The 22,389-nt window shown below is 34.9% G+C and overlaps 1 protein-coding gene across 19 annotated transcripts in view; it reads right to left on the bottom strand.

Annotated features, from left to right (window-relative positions):
• PHKB (phosphorylase kinase regulatory subunit beta) overlaps positions 1-22,389 on the bottom strand; it is a 219,543-nt gene that overhangs the window by 160,708 nt on the left and 36,446 nt on the right. For all 19 annotated transcript variants that reach the window (XM_044761196.2, XM_044761195.2, XM_044761200.2 and 16 more), the window contains 3 exons: positions 18,238-18,337; positions 13,564-13,671; positions 10,718-10,798 (listed from right to left, as the gene is read on the bottom strand). In XM_044761196.2, the coding sequence (XP_044617131.2) occupies positions 10,718-10,798; positions 13,564-13,671; positions 18,238-18,337 (289 nt within the window). The remainder of the gene's footprint in view (positions 1-10,717; positions 10,799-13,563; positions 13,672-18,237; positions 18,338-22,389) is intronic.

Raw genomic sequence — 22,389 nt, 5'->3', positions numbered from 1 at the left:
AGCTTTCTTTTTTCAAGAGAATAATAAACATTCTAACATACAAATAATACTTTTCCCTTGAATTAGCCTGGGCTCTATGCACTGAGCAAAAGGTTAAAGTTCAGAAGAAGAAAGAACTCTACTTTGGGGCATGGATTTTCCAGCAAAATTCTCACTCCTCAAAATCTTCACTCTAACGTACTAGATACGTAAAATTTAGCTATGCAGTTTCTTGATTGCTACAGGGAACTCAGCTGAAGAAGTAAATTTTTTAAATTATGCAACATTACACACATGCAAAAAGTACAAAAAATAAGTAACAGACACCCATGAACCATCAACTAAATTTAATAAATGTTAACACAGTGCATTCTCTGTTTTAGATCCTATTTTAAAGGCATAAAACAGAAACATCTGAAGCTCTTTTTCCACAACCAAGTTCCCCAGCCCAAGGTAACAACTGACAGAAATGCTTTCTGTCATTCCCATCCACTCCCATTACTTCTTGTCTAATTGCTTTGGCTAGGTCATCTGTACAACATTAAATAAAAGTTGGTATAATCAATATCCTTACCTTGTCCCTGAACTTAAAGTTAAAGGGTCTTCTTATAACATTTCACCATTAAATATGATATCTGCTGTCGATTTTTGGCAGATACTCTTTGTTGTTGTTGTTGGCGCCATCAAGCCAATTCTGACTCCTAGAGACTCTGTGCACAGCAGAGCAGACCCAGCCCCATCTTTTTGCACCATCCTCTCCTTCCAGTGCTATATCATACCGTGTTGTGCTGTCATTCATAGGGTTTCATGGCAAATTTTTTCAGCAGTGGGTGGCCAGGTCCTTCTTCCTACTCTGTCTTAGTCTGGAAGCTCTGCTGAAACCTGTCCACCATGGGAGATCCTGCTGGTATTTGAAATACCAGTGGCATAGCTTTCAGCATCACAGCAACATGCAGCCACCACCATGTGACAACTAACAGACAGGTGGTCTGGTTCCCTGACCTGTAAATGAACCTGGGCCACAGCAGCAAGAGCACAAATCATAACCACTAGGCCACCAAGATACTTTTTATTGGGTAAAGAAAATTGCATTTTCTACTTATTTTACAAGAATGTTTTTCAAGAGTAGGTGATGAATTTTTACCAACTATCTCTTCTGCATCTATTGAGATGAACATACGGTTTTTCTACCTTAACTTGCTAATGTGATGAATCAAATTACATGGATTTTTTCATTTTAAATCATCTTTGCATTTCTGGAATTAAACACAACTTGGTTCCAGCACATAATGCTAGTAGATCACCAATATCTACTCTCACTTTCCTTCTTACTAACAAAACACTGATTTTAACTTCACAAGCAGCAGGAGTGATCATGCAACCAACTTCTGGTTGATGATATTAAGCAGAAGTCACTGGGTCAGGCTTCTAGAAACTATTTTAAAAGTCCCTTCTTCTTTCTCAATTCTTACTTACTAGTGTAGACATAATACCTAGAAGAACAGCATCTATATTACGATTATTTGGATAAATGTCCCATGCTAAAGATGGCAGAGTAGGAGAAAAGGAGTCTATATCCTCAATGACACCCAATGATCAGACACTGTTAAAGCCCAGGACTTTGAAACTCCATGAAGAAGAAATAACACTTTTAAATATCTACGCACTCAACAAAGGAGCACCAAAGTCCATAAAGCAACTATTAAATCTAAAAGGAGATATTAATAACAACACAATAATAGTAGGCAACCTCAACACTCCACTCACATCAAGGGATAGACCATCCAGACAGAAAATCAATAGGGAAACAACAGAATTAAATAAAAGGCGAGACCATTTGGACTTAACAGACATATACAGAACAATCCATCCGAAGAACATCAGAATGCGTATTCTTCTCACGTATGCCCGGTACACTCTCAAGGATACACCATATGCTGCGAAACAAAGCAAGCCTCAATACATTTAAGATGATTCAAATAATAACAAGCATCTTTTCCAATCACAATGCTACAAAGGTAGAAATTGACTACAAGAAAAAAGCTGAGGGAGGGACAAAGATGTGGAGACTAAACAACATGCTGTTGAACAAGACTGGAGCATTAAAGTAATTAAAGGACAAATCAAAAAATATCTGGAGACAAATGAAAACGAAAAGATACCATACCAAATCATATAGGATGCAGCAAAAGGAGTAATAAGAGGGAAATTCATGGCAATACAGGCTCACCTTAACGAACAAGGAAAATCCCAAATAAGCAATCTCAATCTACACCAAACTGAATTAGGAAAGGAACAAACAAAGCCCAAAGTCAGCAGAAGGAGAGAAATAATAAAAATCAGAGCAGAAATAAATGCTAGTGAAACAAAAAAGGCAGCAGAAAGGATCAATGAAACAAAGAGTTGGTTCTTTGAAGAGATAAACAAAATTGACAAACCCCCAGCCAGACTTACAACGAAAAAAAGAAAGTTCAGATAAATAAAATTAGAAATGAAAGAGGAGAAATAACAACAGATACCACAGAAAACTCAATGGATTATAAGAGAATAATATGAAAAGCTATATGCCAACAAAGTGGGCAATCAAGAGGAAATGGTTAAATTCCCAGACTCTTACAACCTCCCAAAGCCGAATCAAGAAGAAATGGATAATCTGCATAGACCAACCACAAGGTAAGAGACTGAAAGAGTAATCAAAAGCATCCCAAAAAATAAAAGCCCAGGAGAATTCTACCAAACTTTCAGAGAGGATTTAATATCTATCCTTCTCAAGCCCCAAAAATTAGGGAAGATGGAACGCTCCTAACACATTCTATGAGTCCAACATCACTCTGATACCAAAGCCTGACAAGGACAGCACAAAAAAGGAAAACCACAGGCCAATATCGCTGATCAACATACACACAAAAATCCTCAACAAAACATTGGCAACTCGAATACAGCAATACATCAAAAAGATCATACATCATGACCAAGTGGCATTTATTCCAGGGACACAGGGATGGGTCCACACGCACAACTCAATCAACGGGATACACCACATTAACAAAATGAGGAATAAAAACCACATGATCATCTCAACAGACACAGAGAAAGCATTTGACAAGATCCAACAGCCATTTATGATAAAACTCTTAACAAAAGGGGGCTAGAAGGAAATTACCTCAACATAATAAAGGCCATATATGACAAACCCACAGCCAACATCATACTCAATGGGCAAAAACTGAACATCATCCCTCTGAGAACAGGAACAAGAGGAGGATGCCCACTCTCACAACCCTTACTCAACATAATACTGGAAGTTTTAGCCAGAGCAATTAGGCAAGAGAAAGGAATAAAAGGAATCCAAATAGGGAGGGAAGAAGTGAAACTCTCACTGTTTGCAGATGACATGATCTTATTATAGAAAACCCTAAGGAATCAATTGGAAAACTATTAAAAATAATTAATGACTACAGTAATGTTGCAGGGTACCAAATCAACTTACAAAAATCAGTTGCATTTCTATACTGTAATAACAAACTTACAGAAAGAGAACTCAAGAATACAATTCCATTTACTATCACAACTAAAAGAATAAAGTATTTAGGAATAAATTTAACCAATGACGTGAAGGACTTATAGAATGAATACTATTAAGACATTATTGAAAGAAACAGAGATGATGACATAAAGAGATGGAATGAGATTCCATGCACATGGATTGGAAGAATAAACATAGTTAAAATGTCCATACTACCCAAAGCAATCTACAGATTCAAGGCAATCTCAATCAGATTCCCAATGACACTGTTCACTGAAATAGAACAAAGAATCCTAAAATTCATATGAGGTAACCAAAGATCGAAAATTGCTAAAGTAATACTGAGAAAAAAGAACAAAGCTGGAGGCATCACAATCCCTACTTCAAAATGTACTACAAAGCCACAGTGATCAAAACAGCATGGTACTGGTACACAAACAGGCACATAGATCAATGGGACAGAACTGAAAGCCCAGAAAGAAAACCACACATCTACGGACAGCTAATCTTTGACGAAGGTGCCAAGCACATACTAATCGAGAAAAGACAGTCTCTTCAATGAATGGTGTTGGGAAAGCTGGACAGCCACATGCAAAAGAATGAAAGTAGACCACTATCTCATACTATACCCAAAAATTAACTCAAAATGGATCAAAGACTTGAAGATAAGTCCTGAAACCATAAAACTCCTGGAAGATAATATAGGTAGTACACTCTTTGACCTCGAACTTAAAAGGATCTTCTCAAATACCATGTCCTCTCAGACAGGGAAATAAAAGAAAAAATAAACAAGTGGGACTTCATCAGACTAAAGAGCTTTTGCAAGGCAAGAGAATCTACGATCAAAACCAAAAGACAACCCACCAATTGGGAGAAAATATTTGCAAATCATATATCCAACAAGGGGTTAATCTTCATAAAATATAAGAAATTCACACAACTGAACAACAAAAAAACAAACAGCCCGATCAAAAAATGGGCAGAGGATATGAACAGACATTATTCCAAAGAAGATATCTAGAAGGCCAATAAACACAGGAAATGATGTTCAACATCACTAATCATCAGGGAAATGCAGATCAAAACTACACTAAGATACCACCTTACCCCTGTTAAAATCGCTATAATCACTAAGACTAAAAATAACAAATGTTGGAAAGGGTGTGGAGAAAAGGGAACCCTTATACACGGCTGGTGGGAATGCAAACTGGGGCAATCACAGTGGAAAACACTACGGAGATTCCTCAAAAAACTAAAAATAGAACTACCATATGGCTCAGCTATCCCACTACTGGGTATCTACCCAAACAACTGGAAATCAACAATCCAAAGTAACATATGTCCCCCTATGTTCATTGCAGCACTATTCACAATAGCCAAGACATGGAAACAATCCAAGTGCCCATGGACCCATGATTGGATAAAGAAGGTGTGGTATCTATATACAATGGAATACTGCTTGGCCAGAAAACAAAGACAAAATCATCCCATGTGCAACAACATGGATTTACCTGGAGGAAATTAAGCTAAGTGAAATAAGCCAGACTGAGAAGGACAAACACCATATGATTTCACTCATATGTGGAATATAAACAAATATGTGGACAAAGAAACAGTTCAGCAGTTACCAGGGCAAGAGGGATAGTGGATGGACACAGGAGGTGAAGGGGAGCACGTACGTGGTGACAGACAAGGAATAGTGTACAAATGAAATTTCATAATGATGTAAACTATTATGAACTCAGAAAAAATCTTTAAATCTTCTTAAAACACAGGTTGGTATGGCAGATTAATTCTACAATGTCATTTAGCAACCCAAGTTTCTTCTCTCACTTGACCTATAATTTCCCAGGGGTTTCCCAGTGAGGGATGCAGAGGGGAGGGGTGGCTGGAGTGGAGAATTTTGTTACCTATTCTGCACAAGGACTCCTGTTTTCCTCAATTAAGATTATGAGTCATCATCTCTTCAACTACTGCCTTTTCCTAATTCTATCCTTTTTTCCCCGTGAAACATATTTTGGATGTTTTCATTCTATCCTCAATTACTCTTAAACTCTTTCATATTTTCTATCATTTTACTTCTCTGTTCTATATTCTGGCTAATTTCCCCAGGACTATCTTTCAGTTCATAAATTTGTTCTCCAGCAATGTCCAATCTACTCTTTAAAATGTCCAATAACTTTTTAGTTGTTTATATTTTTATTTCTACTCATATTTGGTTCTTTTTCATTCTTTATTTTGTCTCTATTAATATTTAAGAATTTAAAAATTTTTATTTTAAGAGTCTCTTTCAAATAGTTATTCTATTATCTAAAATCTTGGAGTGACAAGCTTTTCTATTTGCTGTATCTGGTTATTTGCTTTGAATAACGTTCTTATGCAATTTGTAATTACTATTTGTATTATTTAACTGATTTTCAGCAAAGATTTTCATTTGTGGATATGTACCTAAAAAGCAAGTTTATCTTTGTTTCAGACCCCACATCAGCATACAGCACAGGTTTTAGGTTTCAATCTAGGGTCCTAGACAACAGTAGCTTCCTATTCTCTAGGCCAGTGGGCTGAAGTGTTTTTGTCTTCCTTCCATAAGGAGCACAATTTTGTTTAAATTTATGCACAGCACTCACAGGAAATACCTTATTTTGAGTAAGCCCAAGAGAACGTGTCTTATTCCAATGTGAGCTTTTTGAAACTCGAGCTCCTGGCCCATAAGATCTATGGTACAGTGATCACAAAAATGGCCTCAATTATCTACCTGTCTCTCTAGCCACATGCTTTGAAACATTATTTAACACTTTTTTTCCATCAAGAGGTCAGAAGCATGATTTTGCTTTGGCCAGCAGAATGTGGCAGAGGTGAGCATGTACCAATCCTGAGGTGAGGCCTCAAAAGGCCTCATGTGTATCTGTCCCCTCAGATCCCTAACTTCACTATAAAAACAAGGGTAGCTCCTTTCTGGAGGATGACAGACTATGTAGAGCAGAGATGGCTTATATTAGTCAATGCCATCCTAAATCAGCTGTCAACCTGTCAAGTGGCCACAAATTGCGTGAGCAAGCTGAGCCAAGATCAGCTGAGCCTGGTCACAGTCAGCAGAACTGGCCAGCCCTTTTATAGACTAGGAGGGGGAAAAAAGCTGTTTATAAGACATTAATTTGGGGGTGCTTTTTAAAGAAATTATAATACCTAAGTGATACAATATCAGCGAATCCATTAGGCGCCTGGTCTTACCCATAACACCAGATCCAGTGCTAATTTGCTAATTCTCTCTCCATTGCTGGCATCTAGGGATTTCCTTTTCTTTCACTTGTGCTTGGTTACTTAATTGGTTTCTTAAAATAAATTTTGTTTTAGTTTATCTAGTATTCCATATTTTTGCAGTGAGAGAGGCTAAACAATAAGCTTATTTGGTTTTATTGTCAGATTTACAGAAAGTTGAACAAATTTCTGTTATGGCGGGTACCCCACTAAGTTTCTGGTTGCCTCCAAAAAGTTAGAAGTGAAGCTTCTTCCAGTTCTTGGAATAATCTATACTCTCTCCCAAGTTTGATTATTTCTACATACCTCTTCCTAGTATGCTCTTATTCCACTGCTTCACCTAGCTAATTCTTTCGCTGCCTTCAGAAAACAACCTGGATGTGGAAACTTCCTGAAAGAGAAAAACTTCCTTGATTCCCCAAGTCTAGATGAGATCGCTATCTTATTCACCATTTTATCCTATCACCTATCATAGTTTCTTACACATGGAAGGTCCTCAAATGTTTGTTGAACAAATTGGAATACATTTACACATCTATAAACACTGACAGAAAATCCACTTATCCTTGTAATACTCTGGAATTATTAAAAAAAGACATCCCCATCCTAAAACAGTGATCATTTGTATGCATAAATTCCAGATATATAAAAAATCAAAGAATAAGTCTTTTCTTGACAGAACTACCTCCTGTTTTTTTCCCAAAATATTAAAATAATTTGTCCTTGATGAGGAGTTATTCTTCTAACTCTTTCATACAGTAACAGGTGACAAGTGCAGGTGTGTTCAATTCTAAAGAATTTTCATATCGGGATTTCAGGGAAAAAATTAATTATTTATGTCATCCTAATAAAAATTCTACTAAAAAAAATACATAAACTTTGCCAGATCCAGGATACTGCAACCAACAGAAAAATAATACCCATTTTTCAATATCATTAAATACTAAATAATACAACTTGACTTAAATGCCCATAAAAGGTGTTTACAAATTTTTAAGTAAGCCAAGTGAAATTTTCATGATATAGTAAAAAAGAAAAGACTAAAGTCTTCCCAATCAGACAACGTGGGGACACTGAATAACAATAAAGAATTTCAGAAGTGGACAACAATATCCTCAGAGAATGTTATGGTAGTTCATTACTTTGGCCCCCTCCAACAGATTAAGTTAGTTTTCTCCATTAGTAGACAGAAGGACTAACTTAGATGAACTTTATATTTAAGTAATATAAACAAATATTAACTATATAATATTTATAAACTTATACATATTTATAAACATATTAAAAATAAGTATACTCATATATTCACATATACATAATATATATTTATATTTACACATAAATATTTATATTTTAATGCCGATATATTTACAAACTTTTATTACATAGACAAATATATAATACACACATAATATTTCTAAACATACATATATAATATTTATAAACTTATATTAAAAATGTTTAAGTTTAACATATATTATGGGTTTCTCTCCAGATAAAAAAGAGAAAGCAAATAACAGCATCAGGGCAGAACTAGAGAACTTTGTCTTTTTCACAGTTTTTAATAAAAAGACTTTTTATTTTTAATAAGAAACCACTATCTGTGCATTGCACTACTTTCAGACACCAATGCAGACATGAAACATGATACGTGTGTGGAGGAAAGATGTTTGAAAATGAGTGTATACTACTGTTTCTGCCCTTAGGAAGTATGTTCCCCAGCAAGGCTCATCCGCACAAACACTGGCACTCAATCTGTTCACTGCACCTTAGGGAGGTTACACACGACTGTTAAGACAAGGACCTTTTCCTTAAGAAACTACAATGTGGGCATAAAGTTTACAAAAACAAGAGAATCAGTGAAGATATGATCAATTGTCAAAAGAAGGAAATGGCTCATTGAAAAACTCAAAGTGCTGACAATATAATATGTATATAACATTACATGTATGTGTGTGTGTTACACATGTATGTATATACATATATCCCCAAACTCTGTATTTTCCAATCCTAAGAAAAATAAGGATTTTGGCAAATTACAACTTTGATAGTAAATAGAAAAAGAAATGAGCGGTAGCCCCACTTCCTTCCCAGGTCCTTAGATTCCCCTGAGATGTGAGTGTGGTTGTGAAGTGAAGAACAGAGATAGGACTAACAACTTCCCATTCCAGGGCATAAGATACAATTAGGAAAGAAAATGGTTCCAAGTCACATCACCTTTCAGAGGATTCATTTCTCTGAAATATCTCGATACAACGAACTTCATTTACTGAAAGATTCTATGCAGGCCCATTTACTGCCCTTCCATGTGATTCCTGGCAAAATATATGGAATCTCAAAGAAAAAGCTGGTGAGCAGCAAAAACATATTTTATTATTCCAGGATTTTAAGTGTACATCTTGAATTCCTATTGATATTGTTTATCTAAAAATTATATATGTACCAAAGAAAACCTATAAGGTCAAGAAATAACAAATAAGAAAAAAATAGAAAATACCAAAATTGCCTAAGTACAGTTAAGCAATAGAAAACAATAAAAAGGTTAAAACAATATCCTATTTATGAAAAATGTCAGTTGACAAATGAAGATTTAAGATGGATATGGTAGATACTGAGAAAGCAAAAAATAAATGCTAAAAATTAAAAATGAAAATGAAATACCAAACAAGACAAAGGCACCACTAGCCAAGGCGATTTTACCACTACTATTAGTAACACCAATGGGAAATCACTTCCAACCATCAACGTTAGTTGCTACTTATTGTAAATGGTTCTCATACTGTGTTCTGCTGGGACCTGGGATACTTCTCCCAGTGCTCTGAGGTTTCTATGGGTGAAAAGAAATGAGAAGCTAAATGAGCTGGTTCTGGGAGCTCTCCTCTCCCCAGTCAGAGTAATGCTTCTTTTATTTGTCTTACATTTTCAGATGTCTGCTTAAGATTGGTCTGAAATAGAAGTCTCCCAACCCCACCTCTACCCAAAATATTTGAATACTTGTATTTCATAAAAGTATAAAAACTGAAATGAAAACATGTAATTCTTTGATGAATCAAACAGAAGAAACCTTAAATGGGTATTATTAATTTCTTCTTATCATTGTTTCTTCTTTATGTTCACTTCTAAATAGACTTTACTTACTGCATTTAAAAAGCACAACTGGAAGGACGCACAAGACTATAAACTACTATACAGCAGGACTACAAGTACCAATTTCAAGCACCCTCAATCCAGTCCACTGACGATTGTGGTGTTTGATATATGATACAATTATTCTCCTGCAGGGATCACAGGACAGGAATAATAACAAGTATAGACAGCATGCCTATTCTTTGACAGAATTCTCATTGTATATACCATCTCAATAATAAAAGCTTTTCGCTTCCACTGTGACACATTTCAAAACATGTCAGCATGTGTGTCTGCACATTTGTTCAAGCATTAGTCTATGAAAAAAAGTCTCTCAACTTAGATATGAATTCTTTTCAAATTTCCTAATAAGAATAAAAACACAGCATTTATCTTTTAAAAAACATCAAGAACTCTACTGAGGTCCCACAAATAAAAATAATACAATATGATAAAAGTATATTTTTACTTTTAAAAGGATGGGTTACAAAAAGCAATGATGTGAAAAGAGACATCATAACTCCGAGAAAATCTCCGAAGCTATTTATTTTCATCGTTACTAAAATTTTCAGAAAATTACAAGCTTTTATTTCAGATAACCTGAAATAGAGCCTTTTCATAGGAGTAAAGTTTTACAACTTGTTATATATTTTGTTCATTTTTAAAGTGCTTTGCTTTGAAAATACGAAGACTTTTTGATCCAGTCTCAGGTTATACAAATTTAAGAATAACCCATTTTTATGAAGCTAAAAATGTTTTAAAAAGTAAAAAGAAAAAATATGTTTTCAGAGATTAAATTTGGTGCTAAAGAATTTGAGGAAATCATACCTCATCAGTGTTGTAGATAATCTGCAGCCCCGAGGAAATCATTTCCACAAGGTAAAGGAGATAGAGTGACACTGCGTTTATCTGAAAACAAACACTAATGTTAAAAGGTTAAAGGAAACAACAAAAATATTATGTTATGAAATTAAACGTAAAAGTTAAAATTACAAGTCATTTGCTCTAATAACAGCATAAAAAACTATTTCCTTTTCTATTGAGAAATAAAGAAGCTGTGGATTTAGTTCACAATAAAACCCTAGCTTTGCATATAAAACTCTAAAATCTTCAAATTCATCATAATGGTTAACACCTGATTAGGAAGACAGCTGCAGTAGGACTGTTAGCAGGTGTGTTGTAACATTTGTTTTCAAAGATTTATTTCTAAACTCTAGGTCTAAAGTACTCCTACTCTGCAACAGTGCTGCCCCACAGGCAGGTACGCAATGTTAATCCATCTCAAACGTATGTAAATGAAAAACGTATTTGGCAAGTAAGGCATTAGGATGATGCCAGGACACCATAAATAAGAGGCAGTGCATCTTGAAAACAGTCTTATTTTCAGAGAATACAGAATTTATGAAAGGAACTACAGGGACATATTACTTTTAAACAATGGTATAGCATATAATTTAAAATATATTTATTAACAAATGAGTTTTATAAACAAGTGAGTTATTTTCTTCTTTTAGTATACTAGTCTATTAAAGATAGACATTATATGACCTAAGCAAACAAAAAAAATGAAGACAATAATATCCACTTTAACAAAAAAAGATTCTCACAGGATCCTGAATGGGATGTGTAAATTGTTTCAAGTAAACAGGCAGTGAAAGATACATTCTACGACATGGACAAACCTTGAAAACATTATCCTAAATGAAAGAAGCCAGTCACAAAAGATTATATATATATTGTATGATTCCGTTTCTAGGAAATGTACAAAATAGGCAGATTCATAGAGACAGAAAGCGGACTGGTGATTGCCTAGGGCTGGGGTCTTGGGGAAGATGGGGAGTGACTGCTAATGGGTGCAGGATTTCTTTATGGGATGATGACAATGTTCTAAAACTGATTGTGAGAGTGGTTGCATAAGTCTATCAATATACTAAAAATCACTGAATTGAACACTTTAAATAGGTGAATTCTATGTCATGTGAACTTTATCTCAATAAGGCTGTTATTAAATAAATAAATACAAAGTAGTGAAAATGTTTCATTTAGGTAGGAAATTGCTAATGAGTTAAAAACAAAGAGAAGGCAAGATGTAAATTTGCTTGTCTCCCTTGACTCTCCTCCAATCCTTATTGAGTAACTGACAGAAAGTTGGGGCACAAAATTATTTGTGCCTTAGAGCCCTTGGACAAAGCAGCCCTGTGCCACCAGGGCCTAGCGTTGCTGGCAGCTCTCTCAGGAACCAGGACTATGCTGGACATCTCCTGACTTCCAGCACTCAAAGTCCAGTGGGTATCAGGGTCTTATTAAGATCCAAGTGGGGCACACGATAAGATATAGGATTCTGGTTTTAGGTTCTTTAGACTGAATATACTTTTCAGTGACCTACTTAGAACATGGTGGAGAAGTGCATCATCCCTCTGCCAGGCTCACCCAGATATTTCATACAGCAGTGACACTGGCCTGTCAGAGTGATTTCAAAGAAATTTCATTCCTAAGGACAGCCACTGAAAACTACACCTCCAAGCCCTCTGCTCTGACTTTGGGGATGCTTCTGTGAGAAAGCATCAGTAAGTGGCAAATTGTAAAGGGACAGCCAAATAACAGGGTGACCAGCATGTACCAAACACCTACTATGTGCCAGGTACTGAGCTTAAATCCTGGGATACAAAAATAAATGAGCTGTTATCTTCTGAAAACCCTATTTCAGACAGTAAACATATTTGTCAAAGCAAAAGGTACAGAAATTCTAATTATGTGATAACTAGAAGGAGAAGGTTAAGAAACTACCTATTCACATAACACTAATTCTCCAAGGAACTGATTACAAATAAGAATGAGTTTCCGCTGTATAAAAATGGGGACACTGCACTCTCTGTGCATGAAGGAGTCATACTAAATTAAGACATTTCAGATCTCTAGAGAGAGGTAGCATAAAAAGGAGACACTCTTATTTTAGTAAGGAATATATGAATAATAAGTAGTCTGTCCTAAAGATCACAGAACCAAATGCAGGAAGAAAATCCATGAAAGACAAATAGCATGTATAATATTTGTATCCCGGAAACGCAGCTACAGGATCTCCAGCTAAAAGCAGTACACAGATGTGAGAGAAAAAAAGTAAAAACATGAAATCCTACAGTGTATTCTTAGCATAGGATACAATTTAATATGTTAAATAAGAGAAAATTTATAGACTCCAGAAATGCCTTTTGGCATTTCATTTTACTGGTATGCTTTTAGCTTTATAGAAAGTTGATAATATTAAAAATGAACAGTCACCTAACAAAAACTTCTGATTTGCTGTTACATCACTGTCAACTGTCTTTTATTCCCTAGTTCCTAAGTGTTGAAATTCTTCTAAATTTGATAACAAGTACAAGCTTTTGTCATTGAAAGAACTGTAGGATTCCTTCTTCTAGATAGTAATACTATAATCTATCCAGTTGCCCTTTTTGCTTGGAGACCAAGAACTCAGTCAAATTTAATGTTCACTCACAATGACTAATTCAGCCCTGGTGCTTGGCATTTCACACCTTCATTTCATGGTTGATTTCCTACTTCTATTTTGAACAATCTATGAAATCTACTTTTTAAATAGTAAGTAGTAAATAGCCTCAAATCTTCCATGACGTAGAGTGTAGAGAAGAAGAAAACTTGTAATCTTCTCTTTTTACCTGAAGATGACCATAGTCCTCATAGGAGAGGATCTCATCTCCTGTATGCACATTGAAAACGGAGTGAAGACACGTTGTTGGGCGTGGATCCTGCTTAAACTGCTGAACCTAGAATCAAATATAAAATTTAAATAATGCTAGTAATTCACATTCTCATCCAAGATTAGAGATTAGAAATTATTTTTCATGAAACTTTTTAATGAGGAAAGCTACAGCTTATAGGCAGACTACAGAACAAAGCAGAAATGTTACTTTTTCTAAAGAAACAGAACACAGATAAAACTCATAACTACTAACTTCACAGAGTTAACATGATTGTTGAATACTTAATTGATATTTCACAAACATATCAACTCAAGTGTAATAGAGAGCATGTTAATGGAGTAGCAATGGCTTTTTCAATGTTTTGCATTTTATTTTTGAGTCCAATAATGGTTTACTCTGTGGGACAGGATTTCAGAGATTGTACCCACTGTACTGCTATCGGGTCATGTTTACAAGACATTCAGTGAAAAAGTGCTTTAGGCCACATTCTAATCAAGTGTTCAAACCTCAGGTCTATTTCTTTCTCTAAGGATCACAAATTGTAACCTATGCTCTTGTCAACATGTTTTCATTCCTTTTCCACATAAATTCTCAATTACTAAGGCATCAATTCCAAGAGAACCTAGGCCAATCCTTTACTTATTAATTGAACATAAAATTTAACTATTGTAGAATACTAAGTAAATAGTAAACAATCTAACAGATAAACTCCAAGGACAAAAAAATCCATTTACTCTTTTAGGTCCTACTCAATTCAATTTGGCAAACATTTACCGACACCAAGTGTATGCCAAGTACCGTGCTAGTCTCTGGAAGTATGAGATGAATAGGATGACACATAGCTCTATAAAAGGTAATGATTTTCTTCTCTCTTTGAAAAGATATAAGCGATTATAATATCTGGGTGGTTATGATCTTGCCTTGCTTCACTTGGCTAAGAAACCACATAGAACCATATTCTCTTCTGTATCTTCAAAATTCTTCTCATCCTTAAAATCCCATCTCAAAAAACCTTGTCTTTTATAAAGTCCCTTCTGAACTCCCACTGAAATTCCTTTCTCTGGACTCCTACATCAGGGTGCTTATCCCTCAATTACTTCTCCTGTCTTTTATTCTTGTTAGTTGTCTGTATCTCCCACTATCTTATAAGCTTCTAGAAGCTAAATTATGCATTATAATAGCCACTAGCTACATGTGTCTAATTAAATTACAATAAATAGTTAGAAATTCAGTCCTTCAGTCACACTGACCACATTTCAAGAGCTCAACAGCCATATGTGACTACAGGCTTCTGCACTGCTCGACACACTAATGTAGAACACTTCTGTCATCACAGAAAGTTTACTGGGCAGTACTGTGCTGAAGGATTAATGCAACTTTCCACCCTCCAGGAGCCCAGCACAAACATACAGCCCTCGCTATGACTGAAGTCAACAAAACGAAAGTTGGGACCCATGACTAGGTAATCAAGTGTGAGAGAACAAGGGTAAAAGTAGGGATGTATATCCTCTGTCTGTAAAGTGACCAAGCCATCCAGCGTTAACTCAGAGAAGGAGAGAAGGCTATCTTTCCCACTATCTGAAACTGCTGGCAACAGTCTTAGACTACACGCATAGAAATCACTGTGGTCACTCCTTTCACACTACCACAATTATTATCTCAAGGTGTTGAACATTATTCTGTAGTCTTAGACAAAAATACATTTTGCCCATTCAATAAGGTTATAAAAGGATAAGGTTTTATTAGTTTAATAAAGTGATTGCTGCAGTTGACAAGGCGGTATTTGTCATTTGTCTTCAAAACATGCAAGTACCCAGCAAGAGAATTTATATTCAATCACCGTGTCAGGGGAAAGGCAACTACTAAAGATGCTCAAATGGGGGAATTACATAACTATGTTCTGGGTCTTAAAGCTGTTAAAAGACAAATAATATAAAATTTCAGAAAAAAATAAGACCTAAACTCTATAAGTTTTGAAAATTAATGGGGCGTGTTATATGTGAATTATAGACAAAAAGTACTCTTAAAAGCAGTAAAAACAAGGGGACAGTAATTCGTATTTTATATGATGTCTGGCATCTGATAAGTAAAAATAAAGAATAATTAAAGCAAAATTTTCTAGACTAAAAAAAATCCTGAATAATGTTTTCTCTGCTTGTATGTTATTTGGACTTTTCCTGAAAATTTTAATCATTGTGAATAAACAGCTAATGATTTAGGAAAAGGTAAGTGAGTATTTATCATCTATTCTTGATTTATAGCCTTAAAATAGGCACTTAGGTGGGAAAAATCATCTCATAAGGGAATCCTGAAAGAATATATTTTATAAAAATTTAGTGATTTCTCATGAATTAGAAACTACTTAGGAGCATTTTAAACAAATTTTTTAAGTAGATAAGTAGGGACAGCAACATTCATAGCCTATTGTAAAGCATATCTCTGCCCTCCAAACTCCTAACGGCAGATTGAGTCAATTTTGAAAAATTCTGAGTACTTCTCCTTAAGGAGTATTAGAAAAGAGAGTAAATGAGAGAACAGGTATACGAAGATTTAGAGGTAAAAAATACATAACATTAATAAGTAGGAATTAAGACAAGTGGCAAAACAGTAATAGAAATCAGACTGCTATACATTCTGCAAATCAAGGACAACTCTATTCAAATTCATAATAAATTAAAAATATCTCTTTTAGGTAGGATTTTTAGAAAATATGTCAGGAAGCATGTTTCACAATGAGAAATCAATAAAAGCAAGGAGCCTGAGACATTCTAAGTCATGGTTTTACTTCAGAAGACACAGAAGATGAGCCTTCGGTTCATAAATGAACACTATAAATATGCCTCACTTCAGTCTAAGGAAAGGCCCACAGATGTTTCACATTTTAAAGTATGCTAACATTCTCTATTGCTAAGGAGTCATGAAGGAAATGGTGAGCACCAATAAGAGTGAAGGTTTGGTGGGAGGCAGTGAGAGGGTGCATGGTTCAATCTCCCTGAGTCAAGCCCTCTCATTCATATGCGGATTATAGTAATATCCTCCACTCTGACTCTAAAAAGTTACTGGTATGAACAAAGATTATAGCAATGAAAACACTTTAAAATTTGTAAAACCCTACATTTTGTGGTATGCATAAATACCCAATCCTAATGTGATCCATACCTTCTTTCAATTCACACTTGTTTTAATGGTAACCACTGCACCTACATAAGCAAAGAAAGGCTAATCCTACACTTTAAGAAATTCAAGACAGCTTAAGTGAAACTCAAGACAGCTTCAGACACATTCAAAAGAAGACATAAGTGTCAAGACTGTTTAGTAAGGTTGAATAATATTTAGAAAGGGACATTAACAATGGGCTAAACAAGCCACCGAGAAAAAACTTCATATTACATCATTTCCTTCCGTCTGAGAAACAACTCTAATTTAAGTCTGTCTGCTTGTTTGGCAAACACATGAAATTCACGGCTCCCACAATGTTTCCTTGAAAGAAAAGCTGAATTCACAGACATTAGGCATTCATGAAATGATAAATGTGAAATAAATAGTAAACTTCTCACACTTAGGAAAAAATAACTTTAATCACAATTACTTCAATATATATGACATACTAATTTAATTCAAGTATGTCAATGTGACATACTACTTTTTTTCAAGCATTGAAAAACCTTTATAATGATTTACAAAGTCAAATCTCAGTAGACAAATTATAGTTTTGTCACACATCTATTATCAGCTTGTGAATAAATTTACTTTTTCTGCCAACTAACATTTTCTTGTTGCCATAGTCTGGTGCAGAATATAAATGATTTTTTTTTCAGTTTTAACTTTTAGATACAGATCTCAAGAAGAAAATGTGCTATCACAACTTTTAGATCCTTTTCAAGCATAAAATATAATATGCAAATGACAAAAACATACAAGATATTAGGTGATCAAAATTGCCTGCATAATTACCAGTGTGCATCTTTGCTAAAGAATCATCAAACCTGGGGGTTGTCCTGGGGACCGTTGACACAGTGATGTAAATATATGGATGCATTGTATTAGGATCAGGGGACACAGAGATGCAGTTAAGTAGGGGGAATATCATATGTATATAGAGCTTTACAGTTTAAAAGATTTTATTATGTATATTATTTCCTTAATTTCCACAATAATCCTGTAACCGTAATAATGCTGTTAACTAACTCTATAATTGCTGAACTCTTTACATTTAAATAAATGATTATATTTTTTAACTAAAGTTGACTTAAGCCAGAGCATTCACATGTGCCAAAGGAACTTTGATAAGGATTTCCTTAAGTAATATAATAATAGTTAGAATTATGAATATTGTGAGGTTCCTGAGAAACTGAGTCTTTATCAAGCAAACACCAGATGCAAAATACAAACAAATTCAAGCCTACATACCAATTCTCAATCACCTCTTGCTTAAAGTATTTCTTCAAATTTCAGTATTCAAAACCCTGAACTAGGAAGGCAGAAGCTGTTTTAACCTATCTAGACTGCCCTAGGATGTGGTTTTACCTTTTGCAAGTAAATTCCTCCTCAGAAAATTCTATTGCTATACTGGTTAAATTAATCCTTCAGAATGAAATGAGAATTCCAGTCCACACCACAGTGTTTTACCTTATCGGCCTGACGCATATAGCAGTACAGAATTCCTCTCATACATTTTATAGCCGAGTGCTCCAGCTCATGGGTCCTTCCCTTGTCATCATCAATGCGCCTGGGTGAGAGAGATAACTCATGAAACAAATTGGAAATGCATTTCAAAAGGAAGCAGAGCTTTTGATAATTAAGTATTTAACTATCTGGCTAATCCCGAGTTCTGGCAACATCTACTAATTGTGCAACAGTGAAACTCCATTTTCCCGGCAGATGTAGAAATGCCGCAGTAAAAAAAAAAATCCTGTGATGAAACTTCTGCAGATTCTTCCTTCTTGTAAGGAAGTAAGCCAACTTCTTTAAAAATAGCATACAATATTTTCTACATTGACTTGCCTGAAATTTTAAAGGATATTTCTATATTGGAAGAATCTACCAAAAGATTTTTAAAATTCACTGTTACAACAAAATGGCAATTTTTAAAATCAATCCCTTTAGGTTACAGCAATACCATTTCGATTCAAGGAAGCACAGATTAAGGTAGCCACACGTCTGCTTTGCTCTGCCACGTGTTTAATGATGCCAGGGTGGGCACACGGTCAAGGAGGCCTTCAACTAAACACACACGCAGTACGAGACATGATGGATTTGGGCGTGAAGTTTTGTACTCTCAGATCTTAGTTTAAAGTCGATTGACGATTGTTTAAATCTCTTGCTTTTAAAAAGAAAGAACAGCTAAAATCTAACTATCAAACTAGGTTAAGATGTTCTTCTCTTCTTAAGTTCCTTTTTTATTATGGATCAGTGACCTTCAAAAGGTGGATGATTATTACCCACTACTGAAAAATAAAAGTAGCTTATCCATTGTTTCACTAAATCTTAACTAAAATATCTGGCAATCATCCTCACTTGATAAAAAGCATAACCTGCCTCCTTAAAAAGTCTACTATGATTACCTCCTCTTCTAACTGCAGGCCTCATACACCACTACTAGGAAGAATGATGATCATTTTAACATAGTATGGTGAATGTCAGTAAAAAGTAACTTATTCGGCCCCGTGGCCGAGTGGTTAAGTTCGCGCGCTCCACTGCAGGAGGCCCAGTGTTTCGTTGGTTCGAATCCTGGGCGCGGACATGGCACTGCTCATCAAACCACGCTGAGGCAGCGTCCCACATGCCACAACTAGAAGGACCCACAACGAAGAATATACAACTATGTACCGGGGGGCTTTGGGGATAAAAAGGAAAAAATAAAATCTTAAAAAAAAAAAAAAAAGTAACTTATTCATCATCAGAATATAATTCCTCCTTTCAAATACAGACAATGCAGCAAAACGAGCATGATTATGCTCTCTGCTCCATTATACCCCCTGTTGGGAGACACAAGTGTTTTCACAGGCAAATTATGGTATGAATAACAGTGGACCAAGCATTGATATAAGGAGTAAATACCACAACTGGAGTATAATGAACTCACTGAAATGTTCTATGTACATTTCCTACTTCATCTAAAAACAAAAAAATAATTCAGACAAAGACGAAATCAAGTCATTAAAATAATTCTCTACCCCTAATGTCAATAAGTATTAGACCACAACTAAAATATTCTAGAATCTTTCAATTCCAATAAATGATCTTTCTATTTTAAAGAAGTTCTGCTGTTTGTTCTTTCTTCTGCAAATAATACAGTAATCAGAAGAATATGTCTCTTCTAACTGAGAAAATAAAGGAGCAGCTGCATTTTAGTAAAAACATTTAGGCCATTAGGGTATATTTATTACCTTTCCTAAGATTAAAGTGAACCTTGTGACTCAAAATAATTCCTCTATTTTCTACCAGGAATTGGTAATATTCTACTCTCTTTAGGAAGTTCTATGGATGCAAAATCAAATTTTAATATGATCTGAAGAATACTTTTAACTTTAAAAAATAAATGAAAACTTTAATTTAATTCTAGACAACGTATTGATACAGGCTATATGCAAGTGTTGATCTGATATTCCTATAATATGAACTCTTGAATTTATATCTAAAGCAGAATTCCATAATTAAATAACAAATGAAGAAACTAGACATGTGAACCCTATCATTGGTGCATTATTTCCCCACAGGCAAATTTCAAGGTAAATAAAACCAGAATATTGTTTGGTATAAATAGCTAGATGACATAATTGTTTATTCGCACTAAGCGAGGACCACCTATTTTGTTCAACTCCTAAAATGGTGATGAACCTAGCACTGGAAGGGAACGGGTTGATTTCTTGGGAGAAAGCATCCTTTCTCTCCATTGGACAGTACTGCAAGGTATCTCATACACATTTGCCTGGAGTTTTTGTTTTTCCAGTATGTACATTTAAACACCCTGAAAATAGTCTTTCAAGTCAATATTCTGTTAACAAATGAATTGCTATTCTCAAAAAAGAACAAGCCTGGAGGCATCACAATCCCTGACTTCAAAATATACTACAAAGCTAAAATAATCAAAACAGCATGGTACTGGTACAAAAACACACACACAGGTCAATGGAACAGAATTGAAAGCCCAGAATTAAAACCACATATCCATGGACAGCTAATGTTACACAAAGGAGCTAAGAACATACAATGGAGAAAGGAAAGACTCTTCAATAAATGGTGTTGGGAAAACCAGATAATCACTTGTAAAAGAATGCAAGTTGACCATTCTCTTACACCATACATAAAAATTACATCAAAATGGATCAAAGACTTGAAGGTAAGACCCGAAACAGTAAAAGTTCTAAAAGAAAACATAGGCAATACACTCTTTGACATAGATCTTAAGGATCTTTCCAAATACCATGTCTACTCAGGCAAGGAAATCAAAAGAAAAAATAAACTAGTGGGATTCATCAGACTGAAGAGCTCCTGCAAGGCAAAAGAAACTAGGAACAAAATGAAAAGACAACCCACCAATTAGGAGAAAATATTTGCAAATCATATATCTGACAAGGGGTTAATCTCCAAGATATATAAAAAATTCACACAACTCAACAACAAAAAAACAAACAAGCTGATCAAAAGATGGGCAAAGGATATGAACAGACATTTTTCCAAAGAAGATATACAGATAGCCAATGGGCACATGAAAGATGTTTGACATCATTAGTCATCAGGGAAATGCAAATCGAAACTACACTAAGATATCACCTTACATCCATTAGAATGGCTATAATCAACAGACAAAAAAATAACAAACGCTGGACAGGACATGGAGAAAAGGGAAACCTCATACACTGCTGGTGGGAATGCAAACTGTTGCAGCCACTATGGAAAACAGTATAGAAATTTCTCAAAAAATCAAAAACAGAAATGCCATATGACCCAGCTATCCCACTAATTAGCATTTATCCAAAGAACCTGAAATCAACAATTCGAAGAGACTTATGCACCCTTATCTTTATTGCAGCATTGTTCCCTATACTCAAAAAGTTGAAGCAACCCATTAAGTGCTCATCGACTGATGAATGGATAAAGATGTGGTATATATATATGCAATGGAATACTACTCAGAAAAAAAGTGAGCTATTCACAACACGGATGGACTTTGAAAGTTATGTTAAGTGAAATAAGCCAGACAAAGAAAGACAAACACCATATGATTTCACTCATTTGGAAGATAAATTAACACAGACACAAAGAGAACACTTTAGTGGTTAGCAGAGGGGAAGGAGGTTGAGGAATGGGCACAATGGTTGTAGGGGCACATTTATACGATGACTGACAAATAACAATGTACAACCAAAACTTCACAATGTTATAAACCATTATAACCTCAATAAAAAAATACATTTATAATCAAGCTGATAAATATAAATAAAAAATGATTCATCCTCAAAAACATAAAAAAGACTCTTCTCAAATATTAAAAGCAAAGAAAAGGAAATTCCACCTTTAAACTCTCATTTAAAGTCATGTTTGTCTCTAGAAGTCATATTAGAAACAAATAAAAACTGTAAAAAACCTGCACAATACTTTTTAATATGACATGAAGTATAAGTTCAACTTTCTTTTAACAGATTTTACATAGTTGAGTACATTCAGAAACAGTTTTAACTTGAACCATGTAGGTCAAAATCACATAATTATTTCTAAAATAATATAATCATAATAGTTGTAATTATATAACAACAAAATGTAAATATATTACATTTG

This window comes from Equus asinus, chromosome 28 (assembly GCF_041296235.1).
Source record: "Equus asinus isolate D_3611 breed Donkey chromosome 28, EquAss-T2T_v2, whole genome shotgun sequence".
Lineage (NCBI taxonomy): Eukaryota > Metazoa > Chordata > Mammalia > Perissodactyla > Equidae > Equus > Equus asinus.
This window is presented reverse-complemented; position numbering and strand designations above follow the sequence as displayed.